The 27,021-nt window shown below is 40.1% G+C and overlaps 2 protein-coding genes across 3 annotated transcripts in view; both read right to left on the bottom strand.

Annotated features, from left to right (window-relative positions):
* Positions 1-27,021, bottom strand: part of LOC113063237 (serine/threonine-protein kinase MRCK beta-like) — a 492,601-nt gene that overhangs the window by 66,556 nt on the left and 399,024 nt on the right. The window lies entirely within an intron of this gene.
* LOC113063253 (serine/threonine-protein kinase MRCK beta-like) lies at positions 22,515-26,314 on the bottom strand. 2 transcript variants are annotated; one of them, XM_026233508.1, is made up of 5 exons: positions 26,131-26,314; positions 25,751-25,884; positions 24,433-24,675; positions 23,607-23,718; positions 22,515-22,646 (listed from the first exon to the last, which is right to left on the bottom strand). In XM_026233508.1, exons 1-4 carry the CDS (start codon positions 26,297-26,299, stop codon positions 23,638-23,640), a joined length of 627 nt encoding a protein of 208 aa, XP_026089293.1. In that variant the 5' UTR covers positions 26,300-26,314; the 3' UTR covers positions 22,515-22,646; positions 23,607-23,637. The 2 variants fall into 2 exon arrangements, with proteins under 2 accessions (XP_026089293.1, XP_026089292.1); XM_026233507.1 differs by lacking the exons at positions 22,515-22,646; positions 23,607-23,718 and adding an exon at positions 23,753-24,336.

Here is a 27,021-nt window from a genome sequence, read left to right as displayed (position 1 = left end):
CATGAGGACCTGCATGCCGTCGCCTGGCCCCATGTGAGCCACGTGGTTGAAGTTGGTGGGGTTGGAGATAAGCTTGGATCTCATTTCAGGATCCCTCAGCATCTCCCTGTTGAAGACAACAATGACACATTGAATTCGGAGCAGTGCAGAAGTGCGGCAGTGTGAGAGGTCTCCTCCTGAAGCCACCTGACCTTCTCTGCTGCAGCCGCTCCTCCTCCGGTACTTTAAAAAGGAACTTCCTCTTGCTGCGTGTCCTCACCATCAGCTTCTTGCTGTTGTCTGAGGTCTCAGGGATGGCCAGATCACAGCCATCTGTTGGAAACAAGTGTGAATGAGGTTGAGAAAGATGGCTGTGGCTCAAACTACAGCAGCCCTGGGTTTTTGAGCTCTAAAGCCGCTGTGTCTGAACATACTGTGGATCTTGTTGGCAGCAGGCCTAGAGGAGGTGTGACAAATGAGGTCATTCTAGTTTACCAAACAAAAGCATCTTTATCAAGAGGGCAATCTGCCAAAGTGAGCAGGAAGTGAATTGTAAATGGACCACAAAGAGCGGAGCCGTACATTTCATTACCTGGGCTGATCTTATGAAGAGACCCAGTGGTGAACGAGTCAGTGCTTTTGAACAAATCTTGTAAATGAACAAATTATTATTCACCACTATGCACTGATTCAGAGTTCTCGTTAATGAACAATTAGTCCTTATTCATTTCTATCTACCGGCTCACATTGAGTTTTTAAACAAATTGGCATTTACATCTACACACAGACTCATTCAGTGTTTTCTGAAAGAATAATGTTGAACGTTGACATGGTGAAGTGTGTGTGGGTTGGGATCAGACCTGAGGAGTTGTTTCTGAAGTAGATGAGGTGGGGCTGCTCAGAGCCAAACAGGTTCAGACTGCCCTCCACATTCAGGGGCCGAATCTACAGACACAGTTTCAAGTTAGATCAGCTTTTGAATCAATAATACAAACAGTTCAATTCGAAACAAGCATTCAGAAACTTGTAAAATTAGGATCCTTCACTCACTCCTCTTAATGAGATGGTCTGGACCCATTCTGTGGTGTGGACATCAAACACGTCTACTCCGTAATCACTGTACACTGTCAGGTAGTTCGAGTTTGAGCCTGAAAATAATGAATATGGGTTTGAGATCTCATGCTCATGGTCAGAGCAGAAGGATGCACCGAGCAAGTCGTTCAAGATGCTGTTCTCAAAGGACTGCCGGACGTGTCTCGAAACTGGGTCAGAGGCTAGATGGGTCACTATTCTGTCTGAAAAACATCTGGGGCCCGATTCCCGAAATAGTGCCAAGAATAAAATTCTTCTCAAGTATCATGTTCTTATTGTCTAACTTAAGAAAAATGGAAATATTTAAGAATTCAAATTCAGGAGGGTTGAAAACATGAAAACAAACTGTTGCATAGATACTTCCACCAATTATGTTTTACTTCCCACACAAGTTCTTTGGAGACACTTACTGCAGGCAAGCGGTGTTGCGGGCCACATCAGCTCCTGGGTTCGAGAGCGGCGTCCCGTTGCGTCCACGTACACTCCCAGCTGACTGAAGCACAGGAGCAGTTCATTGGGCCCCACATCCATAGCGTGCAGCGCGTCCAGAGGCTGCTGGGCCAAAAAGGCTAGTGAGGGGTCTGCCGGGCTCACCAGACTCACCGGTGACGACTCGCCCTGCATGGCCAGCAGAGCGAAGCCTGACGGGTAACCCACGCACAGCCGATCACGAATAATACCCAGCCACTGGGCAATACCAGGTGCCTGCACCTCCCACAGTTTACGGTGATGGGGCTTTACACGTGTGATTTCGTAGCAGATGACCTGCCGCTTCACTCCTGCTAGGAGACACGCTGGGCCACCAGGGCGTAGGGTACCTATGGTCATAGCCTGGCAGCCTTTTGTATCAGCCAACTTGGCCTCGCAATTTACATCCGCACCCTCCAGTGCCGCCCAGGAGTATAAATGGACATGGCGGCTGCGGCCAGAAAGCAGGGCCACCATCTTCTCTTTGGGCATGAGCTCAATCTGGCAGATTTTTTTACAGTCAGCGGCACGAACAATGACTGAAAAAAGGATCATGGGAAGTTTATTACAAGTGAAAATAATGGTAAAGAACTAAACGTGCTATACAGAGTACTCGTACCATCTCTGGTAATCTCGACTACAAACAGGCCATCTTCTGTCCCCAGCGCAATTCGTTCTCGATCTGTAGAGACAAAAGCAGGACAGATACGATTTGTGAATAAAATATTTGTGAATACAACGTGTCAACCCTTAAAGTGATAGTTCACTTGAAAATTGTGTTGTTCTTAACTTTGGTTCATATTCAAAACCAAATCTTGAATGAAAACTGAGTGATTTCTGCTCCTTCATTGTAGGTCCTTTCTTCCAAAACTTCATAAAGCTACTCCCAAGTAAAATGGGCTCTGGCTATGATTTTTCATTAAGTGAAAATATGAATGTGGGCTATTATTATTGAAATATTAATACTATAAAAAGACAATATCACGTTCAAATGCACAAATGTAACAGCATTTGCATACCGTATTTTTCGGACTATAAGTCGCACCTGAGTAGCTATAAGTCGCACCAGTCCAAAATCATGTCATGATGAGGAAAAAAACATAAGTCGCACTGGACTATAAGTCGCATTTATTTAGAACCAAGGACTAAGAGAAAACATTACCGTCTAGAGCCGCGGGAGGGCACTCTTTGTTTTCAGTGTAGACTACAGGAGCACTGAGCAGCATAGAGAGCCCTCTCGTGGCTGGAGACGGTAATGTTTTCTCTTGGTTCATTTCTCTCAGTTCTTATCAAATTAATTTTGATAAATAAGTCGCACCTGACTATAAGTCGCAGGACCAGCCAAACTATGAAAAAAAGTGCAACTTATAGCCCGAAAATACGGTATATATATATATATATATGAAAACAAAGAGATGAAAACAAATATGAAAACAGAAATTCAATTATGAAACTCATTAATCATTATTTACACCACAACCTCTGAAAGCAACTCAAATAGTTTTTTTTACATAAAATAAAAAGTATATATATATATATATATATATATATATATATATATATATATATATATATATATATATATAAACTATATATATATATATAAACTGTTGACCAAAATATGGGTAATAACGGACAAAAAAAAAGCTGCATTTTTTGTAAACATTATGAAGCAATGCTTGTTGTTCTCCTGAAAATGAAGGAAATTGGATTGATTCGTTTAGACTAATTACATTGAAAGTACACTGATCCATTGACCAACTGATTAGTGGATTGGTAATCTCAGAGAATAAGATCACCGGCTCCCTAACGCTGTACTCACCTAGGATGGCAGCAGAGAGTGTAGTTTTGATGGCAGGCAGGCTGCTGTTGTAGGCCTCGTGCAGGACATGCACCACACGGTTCTTCAGGCGGTTCTTGACCAGGATGTTCTGCAGGCCCTCTAGGATGCCCACCCACTTCCTCTTCTCCGTCTCACTCTCAGCTAACACCAGCAGAGGCACCGGCCGGATTGGAGAGTTCGAAGCGGATGACGTTACCTGTGCAGTTCAGAGCAAATATTGTTAATTATCAGGATGCACGATTAGCCAAATATAGCATAGAATCATTTAAGGAACAGGACACGTTTTGGCGCGTACCCTAAATATGCAGGGAATGTCTTTACGACTGGCATGGATCACGTCAGATGCCAACACAGAGCTTACAGAGAACTCTTCGTCTCTGTGAGGAAATGAAAGAAACAATGTCACAAAATATTGTAGTTTTTTTTTTTTTTTTGATCATGGCATACTTCATTAACACTACCATTCAAAAGTTTGGGGTAAGTTTGTGCTACAAATGATTGCTCTCATGTATAAGGGGCTTTCCTTTCAATTAATGCTTGGATAACCCTTTTTTACACTGCACACGTCTGCAGCACATTACTGCTCCAACACGGCCACACTTTTCAGAAAAGTGAGTGAGCATAAATACACAGTTTGACCAATTCATACATCACTAACAGCATATCACTCCCGTAATTTAGACAGCATTCACATCAGAAGCGAACTGTTCCAGAGTTCGCATGAACTGTACCCGAGACCACCTTTTTATGCAGACTCGGGTATGGTCGCAGGTACGCACCACAGTTTATAAAACAAACGAACCGAACCGCTAACGTCAAATAACCCGGATGCACACCAAAAGTGCTAGTGTGAAAGCCCCCAAAAACATTTTCAGACCCCAAACTTTTGAACCGTACTGTTACAGATTACAACATTAATTGATGACTGTCTAAGTATATATATGATTTGAGAATGTGACCAATCCTGACCTCAAATCGAGGACCTGACTGGCCATCATACAAGGCTGAGTGGACTTCCCTTCTGGCACCTCATAGAGGAAGAGCTTACAGTCACACACAACAGCATATGCCCTCTGCCAGCCCTTCTTCACTCCTGTGGGCTTCGGGATCTGAAAGAGGAGCGAACCCATACTGCAATTTAATGTACATTCAGTAGGAAATACAATCAAATTCAATGCGAGGGTACAGGTGAGATAATAAAAACAAGTGGCAAGAACAGAAACTTGACTTCTATTATCATTCTCACCCTGACGAAACCTTTGTACGCTGTGCCAATGCCCCTCTGCACATCAATACCCAGAGGCCTCTTGGCCTGCTCTGGAGGAATGGGGCAAATCTGGGGGCGCGTTGTCTTTACAGGACACGTGGCAGATGAAAGAGCATACTAAAAGAGATTCAGCGAGGGAGGGAGGAATACCAAACATTTAAAAATGTGACAAGTGAAACTGGCATTTCAATATTTCATCTTAGATCAAAAGCTCTTGTCATTTCCCCAAACCACCATTTTGGAGATGCCGTCTCTGATCTTATTTATCATTAATACTCCGCTCACCCTCGCAGGCATAACCCTGTCGGGTCTGGCCCACCATCAGGGAGGTACAGTGAGTGCACTGGGTCGGGCTGGAGAAAGTCTTAATGCTTAGCTGATGAGCTTTAGGCTGTTGACAAAGGAAATATTAACAGTCAGAGGAATGGATGCATGCTGATGTTGAAAAGATGGTAATAATACGCTGACAGACAGCAGGCTAAAGATGAGTCGGACACATCATATGGTGGGTTTACCTTTGGTGCGCTGAGTGTGGGCTGATAGATTGGAGAAGGGGCAGCAGGGGTGGTCGCCTGAGACTTGACTGGCTCCTAAAGGATTAATACAACAATCCCATGAATAAATATAGCTGCAAGCAGCAATAACGGGGCCAAGCACTACAGAAGCAAGCTTCAGACGAACGGCAGGAATGAGTAATTAAGACAGTTTTAAGATTATTTTAGGCAAAATGGCTTGAAAACAATCAACACAACAACTAATAATAGGATTTATTGGCTTATCACGTGTAACCAATAGGTGGTGCTGTTACCAAATTAGTTTGGAACGGTCAGTGTGGGGTGTCGATGACACATACAAAGTTTGGTGCAAATATGTCAAAGCTTTGCAGAGATACAGCCTCAAATGCATTTTGGCACCCTTCAAGCAGATTTGTTGATGCGCTAAATGAGAACCGTTTCGTATGTCGACACGAAATCCATAACATTTTGCCAGCATGTTCTGAAGATGAGCCACGTCAAATTTGGTGAAAATCTGACAAACGGTCTAGGAGGAGTTCGAAAAAGTAGGTTTTCAACATTAATCAAAATGCCGGACAGGAAGTTCAGCCAAATAAGGAAAACTTTGTATCTATGTTCTCGACTTGACCCAAGGAATCTACAAAGACCAGCGTCATGTCAATAGCCAGATTTATTCAAAAGTTATTAGCCTTTACGTAAATTGAGTTATAACTTTTGACCACTAGGTGGCGCTGTTTCAAAATATTTTGAATACCTTCAGGGGATGGTGTTGTTGGCACATTCTGAGTTTCGTAATATTACACCAATGCATTTGTTTAGTATAGCATTTTATTTCACAAAACTGTATTGAAGTATTCATGTTTTGTTCTATTATAGCGCCACCAAGAGGCTCAGTCCCACCATTTTTTTTATGTGTGCTCAGAGTGAGCCCATACATATGTGTGTCAATTTTGGTGAAAATATCTCAATTCACTTCAGAGTTATAGACATTTATATGAAAAAGCACGTAAAAAATGACTGACTCTTGACTTTGATTGAATATTACTACCCCTTACTATCAATATTTTTGCATTTGGGCATTGATGTATAGCTATCGACCTATGTTTCCGAACTTCTGACGGTGGTTTCGTCTCGATCAGACAAGCGGTTTCAAAGATATAGCCAAATGTTTTTTAAGCGCTAAATCACAACACTACACAAACCGAAAGGCAAAACCTAGCATGTTTGGTATCATAGGACTCGGTAAGGTTTCAGGAGTCCAATTTGATGAGTCTCGTGAAAATAAGTCAACCACACCCAAAGTTATAAGCATTTAAAAAAAGAAGATCACCACTAGGTGGCGCTGTTTTGAAATTTCTCACGCTCCTTCAAGACATTGTGCTGATGAACCATACCAAGTTTCGTAACAATCTGCTGATGCGTTCTTAAAATACAGCATTTTAGCACAAAATTCAAAATGGCCGACAGTCAAAATGGCCGAAATGGTCAAATTGGATATCAGTCGACTCGGCATGTTGCCCTGAATCTAAGAAGACCAATGTTATGATTTTTGGACAAACTGTTCAGAAGTTATAAGCAAAAATAGCAGTTTTTCATATCTCCGGATCAGTAGGTGGCGCTGCGCCCAATCACAGCATGTTGCCTCAGGTCATGCTTGTTATGACATGTACCAAGTTTGGTCTGAATAGGATAAGTCGTTGCCAAGTTACAGCCTTACGACTGTTTTTGTAAGCACTACATAAAATTTGTTAGAGCGTTTATCGAAAACGGTTTGACGAATCAATTTGATTTGCATAACTTTTGGTCAGCACTGCCTGAGGATGATATGGTTCAATTTTCGTGTGAATCGGACAAACCGTCTAGGACGAGTTCGAAAAAGTAGGTTTTTAAAGAAATTCAAAATGGCGGTCATATTTCTATGATGGAAATGACTTCGTAGGGTGCAATCGAATCGGCATGAGCTCAGAAATTAGAGGAAAAAAGAATTTCGTTGATTGGCCTTAGGGTTAAAAAGTTATTAACAAAATTAAAGTGAAATTTTGGACAGTTGGTGGCGCTAGAGGGATTGACTTAGACACACCAAAATTGGTGTACTTAATGTTGGCACTGTCCTCTATCAGAATGTCAAACCATTACAACTTTCCCGCATTCGGTTCTATGGGCTGCCATAGACGCCCAGTCGGAAGAATAATAATAATAAATATAGCTGCAAGCAGCAATAACGGGGCCAAGCACTACAGAAGAAAGCTTCAGACGAATGGCAGGAATGAGTAATTAAGACAGTTTTAAGATTATTTTAGGCAAAATGGCTTGAAAACAATAAACACAACAACTAGTAATAGGATTTATTTGCTTATCACGTGTAATCAATAGGTGGCGCTGTTACCAAATTAGTTTGGAAAGGTCAGTGTGAGGTGACGATGACAAATACAAAGTTTGGTGCAAATATGTCAAAGCTTTGCAGCGATACAGCCTCAAATGCATTTTGGCACCCTTCCAGCAAATTCGTTGATGCGCTAAATGAGAACCGCTTCGTATATCGATACGAAATCCATAACATTTTGCCAGGATGGTCTGAAAATGATCCACGTCAAATTTGGTGAAAATCAGACAAACGGTCTAGGAGGAGTTCGAAAAAGTAGGTTTTCAACATTCATCAAAATGGCGGACAGGAAGTTCAGCCAAATAAGAAAAACTTTATATCTATGTTCTCGGCGTGACCCAAGGAATCTATGAAGACCAGCATGATGTCAATAGCATGATTTATTCAAAAGTTATTAGCCTTTATGTAAATTAAGTTATAACTTTTGACCACTAGGTGGCGCTGTTTCAAAATATTTTGAGTACCTTCAGGGGATGGTGTTGTTGGCACATTCTGAGTTTCGTAACATTACACCAATGCATTTGTTTAGTATAGCATTTTATTTCACAAAACTGTATTGAAGTCAATGAGAATTTCATGTTTTGTTCTATTATAGCGCCACCAAGAGGCTCAGTCCCACCATTTTTTTTATGTTTGCTCAGAGTGAGCCCATACATATGTGTGTCAATTTTGGTGAAAATATCTCAATTCACTTCAGAGTTATAGACATTTATATGAAAAAGCACGTAAAAAATGACTGACTCTTGACTTTGATTGAATATTACTACCCCTTACTATCAATATTTTGGCATTTGGGCATTGGTGTATAGCTATCGACCTATGTTTCCGAACTTCTGATGGTGGTTTCGTCTCGATCAGACAAGCGGTTTCGAAGATATAGCCAAATGTTTTTTAAGCGCTAAATCACAACGCTACACAAACCGTAAGGCGAAACCTAGCATGTTTGGTATCGTAGGACTCGGTAAGGTTTCAGGAGTCCAATTTAATGAGTCTGGTGAAAATAAGTCGACCACACCCAAAGTTATAAGCATTTAAAAAAAGAAGATCACCACTAGGTGGCGCTGTTTCGAAACTTCTCACGCTCCTTCAGGACATTGTGCTGATGACCCATACCAAGTTTCGTAACAATCCGTTGATGTGTTCTTAAAATACAGCATTTTAGCACAAAATTCAAAATGGCCGACAGTCAAAATGTCCAAAATGGTAAAATTGGATATCAGTCGACTTGGCATGTAGCCCTGAATCTAACAAGACAAATGTTATGATTTTTGGACAAACTGTTCAAAAGTTATAAGCAAAAATAGCAATTTTTCATATCTCTGGACCAGTAGGTGGCGCTGCGCCGAAACACAGCATGTAGCCTCAGGTCATGCTTGTTATGACATGTACCAAGTTTGGTCAGAATAGAATAAATCGTTGCATAGATACAGCCTTACGACTGTTTTTGCAAGCGTTACGTAAAATTTGTTTGAGCGTTTATCGAAAACGGTTTGACGAATCAATTTGATTTGCATAACTTTTGGTCAGCACTGACTGAAGATGATCTGGTTCAATTTTCGTGTGAATCGGACAAACCGTCTAGGACGAGTTCGAAAAAGTAGGTTTTTAAAAAAATTCAAAATGGCGGCCACATTTCTATGACGGAAAATGATTTGCTATGGTGCAATCGAATCGGCATGAGCTCAGAAATCAGATGAAAAAAGAATTTTGATGATTGGCCTTACGGTCAAAAAGTTATTAACAAAATTAAAGTGAAATTTTGGACAGTTGGTGGCGCTAGAGGGAATGTCTTAGACACACCAAAATTGGTGTACTTAATGTTGGCACTGTCCTCTATAAGCATGTCAAACCATTACAACTTTCCCGCATTCGGTTCTATGGGCTGCCATAGACCCCCAGTCGGAAGAATAATAATAATAAATATAGCTGCAAGCAGCAATTACGGGGCCAAGCACTCCAACGGCAAATGTAGGAGCTAAGCATGGCACGGAGCATCACACCAAATGCATTAATGAGCAATAACAGCAATTTTAGGATTATTAAGTTGGCTTGAGAGAGCCAACTTACTGAAATCCGTCTTAAACTTATTATTATTCTTCTTTTTCTGAGACTAAAATTTCTGACTGCTACTCCTCCTAGAGCTTTAACTCTACAGACTCCAAACTCGGCCCAGCTCTTCAGACTGATCTCGCCGGGTGTGCTATATCTTTTCTAACTGATTGGACTTACGGTTTTCATAAAAATGAAGATTAAAAATCATAAAAACTCCCATAGACTTACATTGAAAAGCCTCTGCTCATCTGAACATTCCGTGAACTCCAACTGTCAAAAATTCAAATCTAAACACACTGAAGCCCATTAGATTCAATCAGACTTCCCTTCTATGTACTATTACTAACCCATTCAAACTCATTCAAACTCATTCAAACTCATCTATCTATCTATCTATCTATCTATCTATCTATCTATCTATCTATCTATATTCAAACTCATCTATCTATCTATATTCAAACTAATCTATCTATCTATCTATCTTCAAACTCATCTATCTATCTATATTAAAACTAATCTATCAATCTATCTATCTATACTAAAACTAATCTATCTATCCATCTATCTATCATCAAACTCATCTATCTATATTAAACCTAATCTATCTATCTAAATCTATCTTTCTATCTATCTATATTAAAACTAATCTTTCTATCTATCTTATGGTTGTATCTATCTATCTTCTGACTGTATCTATCTATCCATCTATCTATCTATCTATATTAAAACTAATCTATCTATCTATATTAAAACTAATCTATCTATCGATCCATCTATATTAAAACTAATCTATCTCTATCCATCTATATTAAAACTAATCTATCTATCTATCTATCTATCTATCTATCTATCTATCTATCTATAATCTGTCTGTTTCTAAACTATCTATCTATCTATAATCTGTCTGTTTCTAATCTATCTATCTATCTATCTATCTATCTATCTATCTATCTATCTATCTATCTATCTATCTATCGTCATAGCAACACTCTAGCAACTATCCAAACCAACCTAGAAACCACCCAGGGTATCCTAGCAACCTCATACCAAAATCTTAGAAACCACCCCGGGTACCCTAGCAACCACATAGCAACACCTTAGCAACCACTCAGGGTACCCTAGCAACCGCATAGCAACACCCTAGCAACCATCCCAGATATCCTAGCAACCGCATAGCAACACCTTAGCAACAATTCAGGGTACCCTAGCAACCGCATAGCAACACCCTAGCAACCATCCCAGATACCCTAGCAACCGCATAGCAAGACCTTAGCAACCACTCAGGGTACCCTAGCAACCACATAGCAACACCCTAGCAACCATCCCAGATACCCTAGCAACCGAATAGCAACACCTTAGCAACCACTCAGGGTACCCTAGCAACCGCATAGCAACACCCTAGCAACCATCCCAGATACCCTAGCAACCGCATAGCAACACCTTAGCAACCACTCAGGGTACCCTAGCAACCGCATAGCAACACCCTAGCAACCATCCCAGATACCATAGCAACCGCATATCAACACCTTAGCAACCACTCAGGGTACCTTAGCAACCACATAGCAACACCTTAGCAACCACTCCGGGTACCCTAGCAACTGCATAGCAATTATCAAACTTTTTAACTTAACTTAAAATTTAATTTTAAACTCTTTAAACTGGCCAGGCTTTCTCAAGCCAACTTAAAGTTTGTCTTGACGAACTTTTTTATCTAGTTGTAATTAAAATGGCTAAAAAAATCATAAATACCACCTCTAGTAGCATGATTACTTGGCTTATCAAATTTGACCAATAGGTGGCACTGTTATAAAATCAATTTGGTGTACTCTGTGTGACTTTTCAATGACACACACAAAGTTTGGTGTTAATATGCCAAAGCATTCCAGAGATGCAGCCTAAAGTGTCATTTTGTCATTGTGCCTCAACTTTGTCGCTTTGGTATGCGAAAACGGTTTTGTCTATCGACACAAAATCCATAACTTTGAGTCAGCATAGTCAGAAGATCATTTGATTCGAATTTGGTGAAAATCGGACATATGGTTGATGAGGAGTTCGAAAAAGTATGTTTTCAACATAAATCAAAATGGCGGACCGGAAGTTCAGCTTACTATGGTATATTTGGTATCTATGTTATCGGCATAAGCCAGGGAATATTTTGAGCCCAGTTTCATTCAAATAGGCTAATGCAATAAAAAGTTATTAGCATTTTAAAAAGTGTAATTATTCATAGTTAATGAATGGTTCATTACTCTTGACCAATAGGTGGCGCTGTTACCAAATTTATGTGGCATGGTCATTGTGAGGTGGCGATGACACATACAAAGTTTGGTGCAAAAATGTCAAAGCGTTGCAGAGATACAGCCTCAAATGCATTTTGGCACCCTTCCAGCAAATTCGTTGATGCGCTAAATCAGAACCGTTTTGTATATCGACACGAAATCCATAACTTTTTGCCAGCATGGTCTGAAGATGATTCACGTCAAATTTGGTGAAAATCGGACTAACGGTCTAGGAGGAGTTCGAAAAAGTAGGTTTTCATCATTAATCAAAATGGCGGACAGGAAGTATGGCCAATTTTGGCATAATCGGTATCTATGTTCTCGGCATGACCCATAGAATACGGGGAAACCATTTGCATTTCAATTGTCTAATTTACTCAAAAGTTATTAGCATTTTTGTGATAATTCATTATAACTCTTGACCACAAGGTGGCGCTGCCACCAAACTTTTTGAGTACCTTCAGGGCATGGAGCCGAATATTTTTGTAATTATTTGCGAAACGATACGATGCTGCATTGAAAAAATACAGCATTTTAAAACATAATTCAAAATGGCCGACGCCTAAAATGGCTGACACGGGAAATTTGCATATCATACGACTCGACATGACTCACTGAATCTAAAGGGACCAATTGTGTGATTTTTGGCCAAACCATTCAGAAGATATAAGCCAAAATATGCATTTTTCATATCTCCTGACCACTAGGTGGCGCTGTGTCGAAACACTGCAGGTAGTCTCAGGTCATGTTTATTATAACACACACCAAGTTTGGTCTCAATATGCCAAACCGTTGCTGAGATATAGCCTGAAGTGCATTTTTGCGTGCTTTTCGTCAAATTTGTTTACGTGTCATTCGACAACGGTTGGACGAATCAACTTGAATTCCATAACTTTTTGCCAGCATGGTCTGAAGATGATCTGAGCCAATTTTCGTGGCAATCGGACTAACCGTCTAGGACGAGTTCGAAAAAGTAGGTTTTTCGAATAATTGAAAATAGCGAAAAAACTAAACCTTGCGATTTTTGAATTTTGGGGTTCATTCGACTTGGCATGAGCCAAGGATTCAGAGGAAAAAAGAATTTCCATTTTCTGGCTTACGGTTCAAAAGTTATTAGCATACAAACATTGAAAGTTTGGACAAGTGGTGGCGCTAGAGAGTAGGAGTTAGAGACTTCAAATTAGCTATAGTTAATGGAGGGTCTGTCCTCTATCAGTGTGCCAAATTATACAACTTTCCCGCAATCGGTTCTATGGGCTGCCATAGACTTGCGGCGGAAGAAGAAGAAGAAGAAGAAGAAGAAGAAGCAGAATAATAATAACGCCAACGATTACAATAGGTGCCTACGCACCTTCGGTGCTTGGCCCCTAAATATAGCTGCAAGCAGCAATTACGGGGCCAAGCACTCCAACGGCAAATGTAGTAGCTAAGCATCGCATAAAGCATCACACCAAATACATTAATGAGCAATAACAGCAATTTTGGAATTATTGTATTTGAAATGGCAAAAAAAAAAAAAACACCAATACCACCTCTAGTAGCATGATTACTTGGTTTATCAAGCTTGACCAATAGGTGACACTGTTATAAAATCAATTTGGTGTACTCTGTGTGTCTTTTCAATGACACACACAAAGTTTGGTGTCAATATGCCAAAGCATTCCAGGGATACAGCCTCAAGTGTCATTTTCTCATTGTGCCTCAAATTCGTCGATGTGGTATGCGAAAACGGTTTTGTCTATCGACTCAAAATCCATAACTTTGAATCAGTATAGCCTGAAGATCATTTGATTCGAATTTGGTGAAAATCGGACATACGGTTGATCAGGAGTTCGAAAAAGTATGTTTTCAACATAAATCAAAATGGCGGACCGGAAGTTCAGCTTACCGTGGTATATTTGGTATCTATGTTATCGGCATAAGCCAGGGAATATTTTGAGCCCAGTTTCCTTCAAATAGGCTAATGCATTAAAAAGTTATTAGCATTTTAAAAAGTGTAATTACTCATGGTTAATGAATGGTTTATTACTCTTGACCAATAGGTGGCGCTGTTACCAAATTTATGTGGCATGGTCAGTGTGAGGTGGCGATGACACATACAAAGTTTGGTGCAAATATGTCAAAGTGTTGCAGAGATACAGCCTCAAATGCATTTTGGCACCCTTCCAGCAAATTCGTTGATGCGCTAAATGAGAACCGTTACGTATATCGACACAAAATCCATAACTTTTTGCCAGCATGGTCTGAAGATGATGCACGTCAAATTTGGTGAAAATTGGGCTAACGGTCTAGGAGGAGTTCGAAAAAGTAGGTTTTCACCATTAAGCAAAATGGCGGACAGGAAGTAAGGCCAATTTTCACATTATTGGTATCAATACTCTCGGCATGACCCACAGAATATAGCGAGACCATTTTAATTTTAATAGACTAATTTATTCAAAAGTTATTAGCATTTATGTGATATTTCATTATAACTATTGGCCACAAGGTGGCGCTGCCACCAAACTTTTTGAGTACCTTCAGGGCATGGAGCCGAATATTTTTGTAATTATTTGCGAAACGATACGATGCTGCGTTCAAAAAATACAGCATTTTAAATCATAATTCAAAATGGCCGACGCCTAAAATGGCCGACACAGGAAAATTGGATATCATTTGACTCGACATGACTCACTGAATCTAAAGAGACCAGTTGTGTGATATTTGGCCAAACCATTCAGTAGTTATAAGCCAAAATATGCATTTTTCATATCTCCTGACCACTAGGTGGCGCTGTGTCGAAACACTGCAGGTAGTCTCAGTTCATGCTTGTTATAACACACGCCAAGTTTGGTCTCAATATGACAAACCGTTGCCGGGATATAGCCTCACGTGCATGTTTGCGTGCTTTTCGTCAAATTTGTTTACGTGTCATTCGACAACAGTTGGACGAATCAACTTGAATTCCATAACTTTTTGCCAGCATGGTCTGAAGATGATCTGAGCCAATTTTCGTGGCAATCGGACTAACCGTCTAGGACGAGTTCGAAAAAGTAGGTTTTTCGAATAATTGAAAATAGCGAAAAAACTAAACCTTGCGATTTTTGAATTTTGGGGTTCATTCGACTTGGCATGAGCCAAGGATTCAGAGGAAAAAAGAATTTCCATTTTCTGGCTTACGGTTCAAAAGTTATTAGCATACAAACATTGAAAGTTTGGACAAGTGGTGGCGCTAGAGAGTAGGAGATAGAGACTTCAAATTTGCTATAGTTAATGTTGGGACTGTCCTCTATCAGTGTGCCAAATTATACAACTTTCCCGCAATCGGTTCTATGGGCTGCCATAGACTTGCGGCGGAAGAAGAAGAAGAAGAAGAAGAAGAAGAATAATAATAACGCCAACGATTACAATAGGTGCCTACGCACCTTCGGTGCTTGGCCCCTAATAATAAGAACGCCAACAAAAACAAGAGGGTCCTACGCACCTTCGGTGCTTGGCCCCTAATAATAAGAACGCCAACAAAAACAAGAGGGTCCTACGCACCTTCGGTGCTTGGCCCCTAAAAATTCCATATATTTCAAGCAAATAAAACAAAGAAATATAAAATGTGCAATACCAAAACATGTATATTTTAGAGCTTATTTTTCAGACAAAAAAATCCTTTCAGCATTTAAAAAAAAAAGTTAAGCTTTGTCCTATCCATTACTATTCAGGAAATGACAAAATCAATGACCAGTGTATCAGAGAGGAAGTCTGAGAGCAGCAGAATGTAACAGGAAGTGTTAGGTGGACACTCACATCCTGTTCTGAAGTCACTGATTGGGAGGAAGTGGGGATGTCCGTCTTCTGAGGTGTGGTGTCCATATCACCGACGGAGCTCGTCTGAGGGAAACACCACAGTTGGGAAACAGCTCAAAATGTGTATGCATCATTCGCTGGGGGTTATTTTTATGGGCAGTAGATGAGTTCAAAAGCTTTAAAAACAGACTTTGGTTTCCTCAAAATGCTACTACACTAACAGACTCAAGTGACGCAAACATTATCACAATGGGACAGAGATCACTCATAACTAAGGAGTGTTCAGAAGTCATGTGCTTACTCATGAAAGTCATGAGCACAAGGTTTATACCTATTAATACAATATTATAATACAAATGACAGTGCTGTTTAAAATTATTGTGAAAGCAAACTATGGTATTGGTATATCGTTACACTCTTAGTGTTAAGTCTCTCATCCAAAACATGAGCAAACAGCGTATTTTGTCTTAGGAAACACTAATGAATCCTATGCCATCTATAATTCAACTTCAGATGCATTTGTAAACACAAATGCACCATCCTTGGCTAACATTATCTGCAATTGAGCCCCAAAATTATGCACAAATAATACTTACCAAGCACAATACAATACAAAACATACTGATATGGTCAAACTCTATATCTATGCAACGTGAATGCACAGTAGTATCAAATAAGGATGAAATTTAAGATGCACAAAGACTGGCAGGTAATGAAAATACATACAAAATTAATTGACATCACTTTTAACTTCATTATTTTCATGTTCAATTAGCTTACCATCATCACCTATATTGGTAGGTTATAAATATTAATGAAAAATCTCCCACATTTTAATCAGCTTTCATTCATTTTATTTCATTTGATTCATTTTACAGCTGGTTGCCTTAGCCATTCATTCTGAATTATGGATGTGTATTGTCCTAGTGGGCTCTAAGAGTTAACTAATGGCTTAGTGCATGTGCAGACTTGACTAATGGAGGGTAACGTTATTAACATTAGCCGTTTAAGAGGTTAGAAGGCAGTGGGAAGGTGGTTAATACTAACTGCTGGATGCTAAATGTGAGTCTCTAACGTTAAGCACCTACAATTAGACTCAATTGATTCTAGGGTCTGGATGCAATATGGCAGAGGAACACAGTCAGCAGACAAAATAGATGTAACAAACTGAAGGGGGTGCTGGTTATTCTGAATGCAAGTTGTATGGTCAATGTCTGGCCTTAAATGGTGAGTCAAACATGATTAACATATAGTAAGTAACATGAGTGCTGTTTATTTAGACAAACATTAGATGAACTTTGTCTGCGGACAGATCACTCCTGCCAAAGTTAAATATCAAAGGGAGGGAGGACCCTTGTTCAGCAAACTTACTTCATCCCAAAATGCAAGCAGAGAAGATGCGGATGAGGAGGAGACAGATTCCTTTTGTTAAGGGAACAAAAATAAGATGACAGGTGACACAGCTTTTGTCTTTATGAACTTTCCCTATAATCCCACGAGTTTCAAAAATACAACTGTCCGGTTGAGTTGGTCTCTGATTAGGCAAATCAAAGCATGATGGACCATTTGGCCATGAACTGAACTGACTCTGTGACTGTAGTAAATCCATCGGCTACTGTTCCAATGTAAACTGTGACTGAAAGCTACATAATAACTGTTGCGAGTCGGTGATTTCAGGATGAGGCAGGGCAGGAAGCCTCATATCACACCAGGCTACGGTCAACATGGGACTTGCTCTTGAGCTCAAAAGCAGCAGGAACTGACTGCGTGATATGTGTTTTTGAACTTGATATAGCATCTGAAATCAAAGCTGGAAACTCCAGACAGGTAAAAGGGGGATAATTAATGGATCTAATTAGAATAGAACTACATGGTTAGATAGCAACAAGGTTTTTATAGAATTCCAATGACTAGGGTAATATCCTACACCCAAAAAAATGGTGACAAAAACAATTTAAATAACTTTACTTTTCAAATAAAGCCTTTCAGTTACTATCTGTGCACCTGAGACGATCAGGGACATCAGAACCAGTATCCACTATCTGCACATAAACATGTGTATGCTCCAATTTTTCCATCTGACCACTACTGACGTCACCTTTTCGTTTAGATAAAGACTCTTTTAGGTCTCTGGTTTTCTGAGGCCGGAGGACATTAGGATGATGAAATGAATGGAGAGAAGCTTGTTAATGCATGTAAGGCAGTAGCAGATGGCCAGATGCTCTCAGAAACACTCACTCTGAACGTCAGGTCATGGGTGAGGGGAGAGGTGTTGAAGTACTCAAATATGGAGTCCTGGAAGTCTGGCAGTTTCAGACCTACAGTTGAGTGGGGGGGGAAAGAAAAAAAATTCAGGCGCAATATGGAATTATAAAAGAACTGATTAATTTAACAATTGCCAGCATTTATATAAGGCTCTTTTCAGATGTTTCTTAAAAAGATGAGATAATATGCAGGTTAATGGACACTCAGTTAATCTATCATATAAATTAATATATCTATCATATAAATTAATATATATATATATATATATATATATATATATATATATATATATATATATATATAGTTTTGCATATAAAGGGCAAAGTCATAATCATCATTTTCACCTTTGTCTGATCGTGAGCGGCTCTCCTCCATCTCCTTCTTCATATTCTCGAGCTGTTCCTCCAACTCTTTGTTCTTGGCTTCTGTATCCTTCAGTTTGCTTTAGGCGAGAAAGTCCAAAAAGTTAGACTACCAGAAAAATCTGAATCATTTTAATTAATACCGTGTCCTTTCATAATGTGCACATGGGACTGAACACACAGCGTGCACCAAGCTACCTGCTATTGTGCCCAAAAGTATTCGGGTCAGTTTATTTAAACAGAAGCAGAGTCTTAGAACAGCGATCTAAAGGTCGCTTATTATAGCAGAATCAAAGACTTACCCCTCGAAAGAGATGTTGGCAGCTTTAACCTTGCGCAGCTCGTCCTGAACCAGTTGCTTGGCACGGATTTCAGCTTCCAAGGCTGACTGCAGCTCCAGACGGGCAGACATGTCCAATTTTTGACTGCGGCGCACCTTCCACAAAGGATCCTGCGAAGGAAAAGTGATGCATGTTTTAAAAAGAAGCTAGGAAAAGCAAAGCAACTTTTGTGATCAATCAGTTTGCTCCATTTTAATTTGAAGCAGTTATTAATTAAAGATAGATCATATTATGCTCGTTTAGGCACTTCTGTAGTTGTCTATGGACCATAAAATCCCGCCTCGACAGTAAGGTTGCACGATAAATCGCATGCGATATTTAATGCGCATCATTTCAGTAAAGCCGGTTCTTTAATCAGCTGTAAATCTCCATCACTTGTACGCTTTCACATGGAGCAGCATTTACTACACAGACTGACAAGATGCGAAAAACAACAACCATATTTCATGCATGCTTTGCGCAGCTTGTCAGAGAACAACGTCTCTGTGTAGTAAACGCTGCTCCATGTGAAAGCGTACAAGTGATGGAGATTTACCGCCGATTACAGAATTAAATATTGCAATTTATCGTGCAGCCCTACTCTACAGCGTCAAGAAGCAGTGCAATGATGTACTTATTCAATGTTTTGTGATCATTTTAAAAACAAGATGCTCTTCAAAAGCACAGAGAAAGCATCATGCATGGGAAAAAAAAGTGCACGCCCGACAGACTACATCACATAATTAAATAAATAAATTAAATCCTTTAAGATGCATTTCCCATAAATCCGATGGCTTATCTTAGACCTCCAACATTTTAATAGCTATTGATCGCAGCTGTCACCAAGGCTTCACTATTTACACATGTGGTGAAAAGACAACATTTGTCTCCATGAGCTATGTGGTGATGAGACGGTGCATGGCTGAAGGACAGCTGAACATTGTGGAATGAAAGAAGAGGATTCCATCCATTTCATTTCATTAAACACATGAAGGGACTGCACTCCCACAGCTGATGGGAAGTGAGAGGCCGTGAAGGTTCCTGGCAGAACTCATCAGCTTTACATTTGAGCTGCAGGTATTTTCTAGTGTGGCTCTCAAACAGCCTCACAAAAAGACCCAATACTGCAGCACTCACTCTATTATTCAAGCTTATCGAGTTAATGACTTCTCAAAGGAAAGTTAAGGGTATACACACTTGACCTCCTAAGAACAATGGAAGCAAGCTTATCCGAAATGTTTTCCATGTTATATGAACCATGATCTGCAATGAGGAGAGCTGATGCAGCATTTTCATTCATCTGTTCTTTAAAATTGAAGTTGTAAAAATCTGCCAACCCTAATAGTTTTGCAAATTATTCTTAAAGTAACCTGGACAGATGAATGACAGATTGATTGGCCAATAGCCGAGAAACAATCTTGAGCTGCGCCTTCCTTCACTGATTGGAGGTTTGATGGATACACTCACCCGCTTGGTGACCCGAGGTGCCACCACTGACCTCTGGGCTGGCATGCTTACTCCAGGGCCTTGCTGATATAGTAATTAAAGTTTACACAAAGGTATATTAATATATATATATATATATATATTAAAACCTCTATATAAAATGTTATAATAAATATAGATTTTGGGGATAGTATTTTTTTATGTTTTTGAAAGTCTCTGTATTTGTTCCATATAATACTGCAATTTAGTCGAGTATTATTACCATTTTTAATTTTCTTTTATATTTAAATATATTTTAACGTCATTTACTCCTGTGGTGTGAATTTTCAGCATCATTGATCCAGTCTTCAGTGTCACATGATCTTCAAGCAATTATTTGAATATACTGATTTGCTGCTCAATAAACATTTCTAATTATTATTAATGTTAAATCCGTTGTGGTGTTTTATTTTTTATTTTTTTCAAAAAAATGTATGAATTGACAGTTCAAAAGAGCAGCATTTGTTTGAAATAGAAGATTTTACTGACCCTGAACTTTTAAACAGTTGTGTATTTTTAAACTGAACTGCCTATTAAACTGATTCCTTAAACTGATCGAGCGGGAAGTAATGTTAAGTCACATTCCAACAAGAAATGTCTGTATTTAGTTTGTTAAGAAATTATCTTAAAAAATTGACAAAACCACAACATGCCATTGTAATCAATTCAATCTGTGATTTAACTCTATGACCCAAACACAGGACGTTTACGGCAGACTTCACCAATAGCCAGAGTCTGTTGACTTCTATTTGTACCATATCCTGTAGCAACCCTGCAATTAAGCCAATTTGTTCAATTTGAGAATTACCGACTTTGACCACATCTTTTGAACGGTGGCTTCAACCCAAACCTTCGGGCCTGTGAATCAATAGTTCTCATCAGTACATCCCACTATGGCAATAACAAAGAGCACTTTCAAAAGGGGAAAGTCACTAATGCCAGTCTCCTACAGTCTGTCTTCAACCTCCTTAGAAAAGGATATTAAATCAAATGTGACCTCCTACACCTACAACATTAACATGTCACTTCCCTTTAATCAATTTTCATTAGTTTTGCTATTTAAAGTAAATCTAATATTACTGTGCTACGCCTCAAAGGAGTTAAAGAGAGAGCGAGACGGAGCTTTCCACTGACAAAATTAGAAGTCTCACTCTATCATAACAGATGTCCTATAAATCCCTATAAACTAAAACTGGAGCATAACAGCAGATCAGCTGGTTGAAGCTTGATTATTCCCTTCTATTCACTTTGACTCAAAGTTAGTGATGTTTACCAGCGTTCTGGATCCCAGACTAGAGCTACGCAGAGTCTCCAACTCTTCCGTCATCTTGGAGGCCAGAGCTTGAAGGTAGCCACGTGCATCTTTCTCATCGCTCACCCTACAAAACAAACACCATTGTAAATTTGTCTATTTGACCACAATGTCACCAAACCAAGGCATATATTTTATTGCAACTCAAGATATAATTCACTCAAAAATCATTATGTGTTCCACTAAAGAGAAACGAGATCTTTTATTTTTGGTGAATTATCCCTTTAGTATAAAGTATTTTCATTGGCTACATAAGAGTCACATTCAAGTGAATGTGAGGGAGTGCTTTCTTACCATTGGATGATCTCAGCGATCTGTGCTTCCCAATGCGCTACGCTCTCTTTCTTCGATGCCAGATCCTGGAGCTCGTCCTCCAGCTGCCTGTTCTGAGCCGTCAGCTTGTCCACAAAATTGCAAAGCTGCAGAGGAGGAGATTTACGGATCAGTGTCAAGGATTGAATATTACTCCAAAAACTGATACTCAGTGTGGCCTCCTGCAATATGAAATATGGTGTCCTACCCTGTCTGTTTCTAAAGTGAGTTTACGGTTTTCCTCACGTTCACGTTCATACTTCTCCTTCAGAGCACTCATGGCCTCATCCATCTCAGTTTGCCTGTGGGTACAGAAATAGGTCTGGAATTAGTGATCATGAGTATTTTTTTATTTTTTTAATTGCTAAAGACAGCTCTAACAACACTATTTTTAAATATCATTACAATATAGTTTAGTGTTTTTTGTATTTTTGCTCAAATAAACGCTGTCTTGATATGCATAAGAGACTTTATGTGTGCAGCATGACTTTAACAATGTATGCAGTATTTATTCTGCAAAAAGATTTACATGCAAATTATTTTCTTAGATTTAAGCCAATTCTAACAACCTCACTGGGGTTCAATATCAGCCAAATAATCAACCTGGCCAATACATTTGTCTATCACTAGCTGGAATCAAATCTTTTTGGTGTCAACCCACGACCTGGACAGGTGAAAGTACAGTACCGCTCTCTCTTGGCCTTTTCCAGTTTGTCTTTGAGCACCAGCAGCTCTTTGTGCAGTGACAGCTGTTGACCCTCAGAGTCATGGAGCTCCTTCCTCATGTTCTTCAGCTCTGTAGTGTGGCTGGCATCACGTCTCACCAGCTCCTCCTCATAGAACAGCACCTTCTTATCCAGCTCTGACTTCAGCTTGGTGAGCTCCTGCTGGGTCTCTGAACTGGGACCTGAGGCACGACCCGTTCCCTGCTTGACCTGAGAAAGAAACTATCTGAGTGAGAGACATCCAGAAACAGCAGAGAATTTACATTTATTCCAGTAATCAACGGGTTAATTTACTACGATTAAAATTATTTTAATCAATATAGAGCCCTACAACTATATACAAACATAATGGAGAGCACAGAAAGAGGAGTGAGCAAAGAGGCAAAGGAGAGAGTCTTCTTGACTTGCATGCAGCAGGAAAAAACAAAGGAGAAACATCTTGCTAAAAATAATCCCAAAGGATATCCTACACATAAAGGGAGCAAAAAGAAAGACAGGAGGGAAAGCAAGGTGACGTATGAGGTTAACAAAGTGGAAGACAGTAGAGAGGTAGAAGAAACCCCTGAGAAAGGTAAAGAAAAGCTGAAGGAAGAGGAAAATGAGAATCTGAAAGAACCTGTCAAAAACACGCCATATTAAAATTGGCTTTTAATGTACACATTGATAAGTTACTGAATAGACATAGACCAAAATTTGGGTTATTTTTTAATTTAAAAAACTGCTTTCCTTATGAGGCTAGAAGGAAATTAGTGGAGAGTAGCTTTTCATCTGTATTTGATTGTGGTATGCTCGTGTATTTATATGCATCTTCATCATTATTAAGCGGGGTAACGTGATTATGTTTTGCTTGTGGTGCAGATTCACGTACTCATAATTGTATACTTTACAAATCATTGGAATGGACTTCTTTATATTATGGGAGGAAGCTGCATATGTCATGTATATGTTCATTGTTAAGGCACTGTTAGACAAGTTGCCTTCTTATACTTTCAAATCACCCAATAGTTACTGTACTAGAATCTCAATCGTACATTCAGTTAAAACTTCTAAAGCTATGCTCTGAATTAGGAAAATGTGGTTTGTTTCTTTTCATGCCCCCTGGGCTTGGAGTGATCTGTAAACTTGGCTGAAGTCAGTAGAGAGGCAGTGTATGAATGAGTGACCTCTGACCTTGAGCGTCTCCAGCTCACTCTCCAGCTGTTTAGAGTAGACTTTCACTGTGCTCTCTGAGCTTGCGCTCCTTAGAGGCTTCGGCACACGCATCCTCCAGCTGAGACTCCAGCTATTACACACACACACACACACATAAGAAAAACAATCAATATTGGGGGGGGGACTTGGATTTGTATAGACATTCTCATAAACCCTTCAAACTTGACCTAATTTCCACTGCACACACCCCTAGAGATGCCATGTCTTTGAGCACTAAAAAGATCCTGACATCAAGAACAACAATTTAGTTCGCCCCAAGACACTTCCGCCTTGTGCATGGGCGAGAAAGAAAAGAAACATAAAAGAGAAGAGTGTATAAATAGGGGAGGGTCTCAATCCAGCTGCAGTCAGCACTGCGGTCAGTGTCGCTCATCTGGCTCGAGTTAGTCACTGAGGTCCAGAGGAGGTCATGGGGTCCGTGAGTCCGGAGGGGGCGGGACTGGGTGTGAAGACATTCCTGCTGTCGTCTAGGGAGGTTTGGAGCTGTTGAGCCTGTCTCTCTCTGGAGGGTGGCTGATGAACTTCAAAAATGTGGAGCATTGCATGGCCTTATTTTCATCTGACTGTGTCCTCCGTCAGCCTCGGGGGTGTGAACATGATGATGCGGAGTAATAAGCACTGCACGGCACAGGTTCAGGATACCAGGATGACACATGCAGCATAAATACGTCTTCCTGATTGAAAGCCCCTGACAATTCATCTCCATTTACTTTAAAAACAGATCCAAAACAGCCATAACATTACAAGACGGGGCAGCGTGACCCCGTTCAATCATCCTGCTCACCTCTTTGCGGGCCTTCTCTGTTTTGCGGATGTCCTGGCGCATGGCGTCGATCTTTTGCATCACCACCTCCATCTCCTCCTCCTTGTCCCGCAGCTGTCTCGACAGACGCTGTTTCTGTGAGCGCAGCTCGGCCATGCGCTCGTTCAGCTCCGAAAACTCCTGCATGGCCAGCTTCCTCTGCTGGTGGGCGTCCTTCAGCTCCTTGGTCTGAGACTTCAGGCGATCCAGAGACTCCACCAGTTGCTGGAAAGAGAGAGCAAGAGAAATGGATGAACTGGGATGGAGGGATGAGATCAGAACACCAGAAGATGTGAAAACGATCACACCGAGTGTGCGAGAGAGGAGCAGTGGAAGGAGAGAACGAGAAAAGAGCGGCAGCGCCTGGAGAGAAAGGACTGAAAAGAGGCTGAGTGAGAAATAGAAATCATCAAGAGGATTGGGAACACACGCTCGTAAGGAGAAACGAACACAGACAAATCTTACAGGAAGTATTTTTGACTGAAAACAGGCTGCCACGGAGAGCTTCGGCGTACTTCGGGTACAAGTCAACCCAGGGCTCTGGGTCAACAGTCAAGTGGAACGGCTCGATTAGCTAAAAATGTGAAACGTGGTGAGAATCTTGACCTGCCCTGTGTGAGGGGGTGATGACATTAATCTTAATGAAGCAGGCCAGTGTTTATGAACTTCCTGAAGAGGACATGTAATCTTCAGCACGAGGACAGGAGAACTGTTCTTTGCCAATTATGTTATCTGTTTCATGCAAAGTATACGGCAAACTCATTCTTAAGGAGTTCAAGTGGATTTTTACATCTCAGTATCTTTGCACAGCAGAGTTGAGAACTGAGATCCTGTTCTTATTCTAAACAGCTTCAGTTTTTTTATAAGCATTGATTTTAATTAATTAAAACCATACAGCGCTATCTTTTTAGTGAATCAAACAAAAGTTTTTTACATTTAAGACAAACTGCAGGTGCAGCAGATATTTTCTTTCTTATAGTGACCTACACCTGAGAGTAGCAGATTACTGACAAAGACAAAACGTGGGGTACATATCTATTAGCTATAAATTGGATTTTAAGAGGGTGTATACATTTTCAAAATGTTTGTTTCGCAACATACAAAAAGAATCGTTATAATGGAACTGTTAGAGCTCGTTAAAATCGTAAAGACAACCAGACACGCCTTTTGGTTGTCATCCAGGAAGGAATCTGAACAAATGTTTATGGGGCTGAATTTGTGAGCATAATTTCTCTTATTACAAGAAAGCGGTTCTTGCATACAGGAATGGCTGGTAATTCAGCTCTCCAGTCACCCATACCTTATGGATATCCTCTTTCTCCAGCTTTAGAGCTTTAACTTGCTTGTCCAGTGCCTTTAGTTTGGAGGAGGAACTTTCAAAGTCCTGTCGAAGAGTCACTGCCTCCTCGAGCTGGTGCTCCAGCCTATCAGAGTCTGGGGAGGGGAAGTCACACATTCAAGTTAGCTTGAATGTTACGGATTATCTGACACAAATGCCCAGCCAAATAAGCAAATTAGGCAATTCTGACGCGAGGAAGTGGTGTTGACTTGCAAACACAAAGACTTATGAGTGACCAAAGTTAATCTATAACATAGTGCGTGTATGTAGTGCTTTGACATGACTCATAACAGACTTTATCATATCATATATCCATTGGCAATGATTGGGAGACCCATTACCTGCCAGTTTCTTTTTTAGCCGATCGATTTCCTCATTGAGTTTTTTAATCTCTCGATCACGACCAAGTGTGCCGGCCCCACGCCCAGAGCCATGGAGGGACTGAACAGCCTGAGTGGATTCTAGAAAATCATGTGTGGAACAAACAATCAGTATATACTCAGAATACATTTCACTGATGGATTTACAAAATTAATCAGAACTGCTAACTAGGGCTGCATGATATTGGGAAAAAATGACATTGCGATATTTTATTTTTCTGCGATATATAATGCGATATGAAATCTAATTTTTTCTTACAAACAAAAATGGGCTTGCTCAAGCGCGCTCTCTCTCTCTCTCGCGCTCTGTCTCTCTCTCTGGCGCGCGCTCTTTCTCTCTGCTCTGTCAAACTGACAGGACTTAAAAACACATGCAAATGATAAACTTTCACTCTATGATGGTTAAGCTGTGCAATTAATCCGCAAATCACATTCGTCAAGGGCCGGGGAGCAGCTGGCCCGTACAGTTAATGAATAACGGATCAACTACGACAGCCTACATCGCACATCCTGCGATGTGACTATTGTGGATTCGTACATCATCGATGATTAAATGACACATCATGCAGCCCTACAGCTAACACTAAAAATAAAATATAACAATAGTTTTAAAGTGATAATTCTGCGTCATTTGCTCACCCTTGTTTCCTTTCAAATCTATAAGACTTTTGTTCATTTTTTAAACACAAATGGAGATATTTGAATGAAACCTGAGAGGTTACGTTGCTACATTGAAGTCAACATCACCAAAATGTTGTTGTTTCAAAAAGTTCATAAAGAGATTGCAAAAATTTATATGAATCAAACCAATAAATCCAAGGTTTATGAAGAGACACCTTCACTTTATATGAA

The sequence above is a fragment of the Carassius auratus genome, chromosome 45 (assembly GCF_003368295.1).
Source record: "Carassius auratus strain Wakin chromosome 45, ASM336829v1, whole genome shotgun sequence".
NCBI lineage: Eukaryota > Metazoa > Chordata > Actinopteri > Cypriniformes > Cyprinidae > Carassius > Carassius auratus.
Note: the sequence above shows the minus strand (reverse complement) of the source record. Positions and strands in the feature narration are given on the sequence as shown.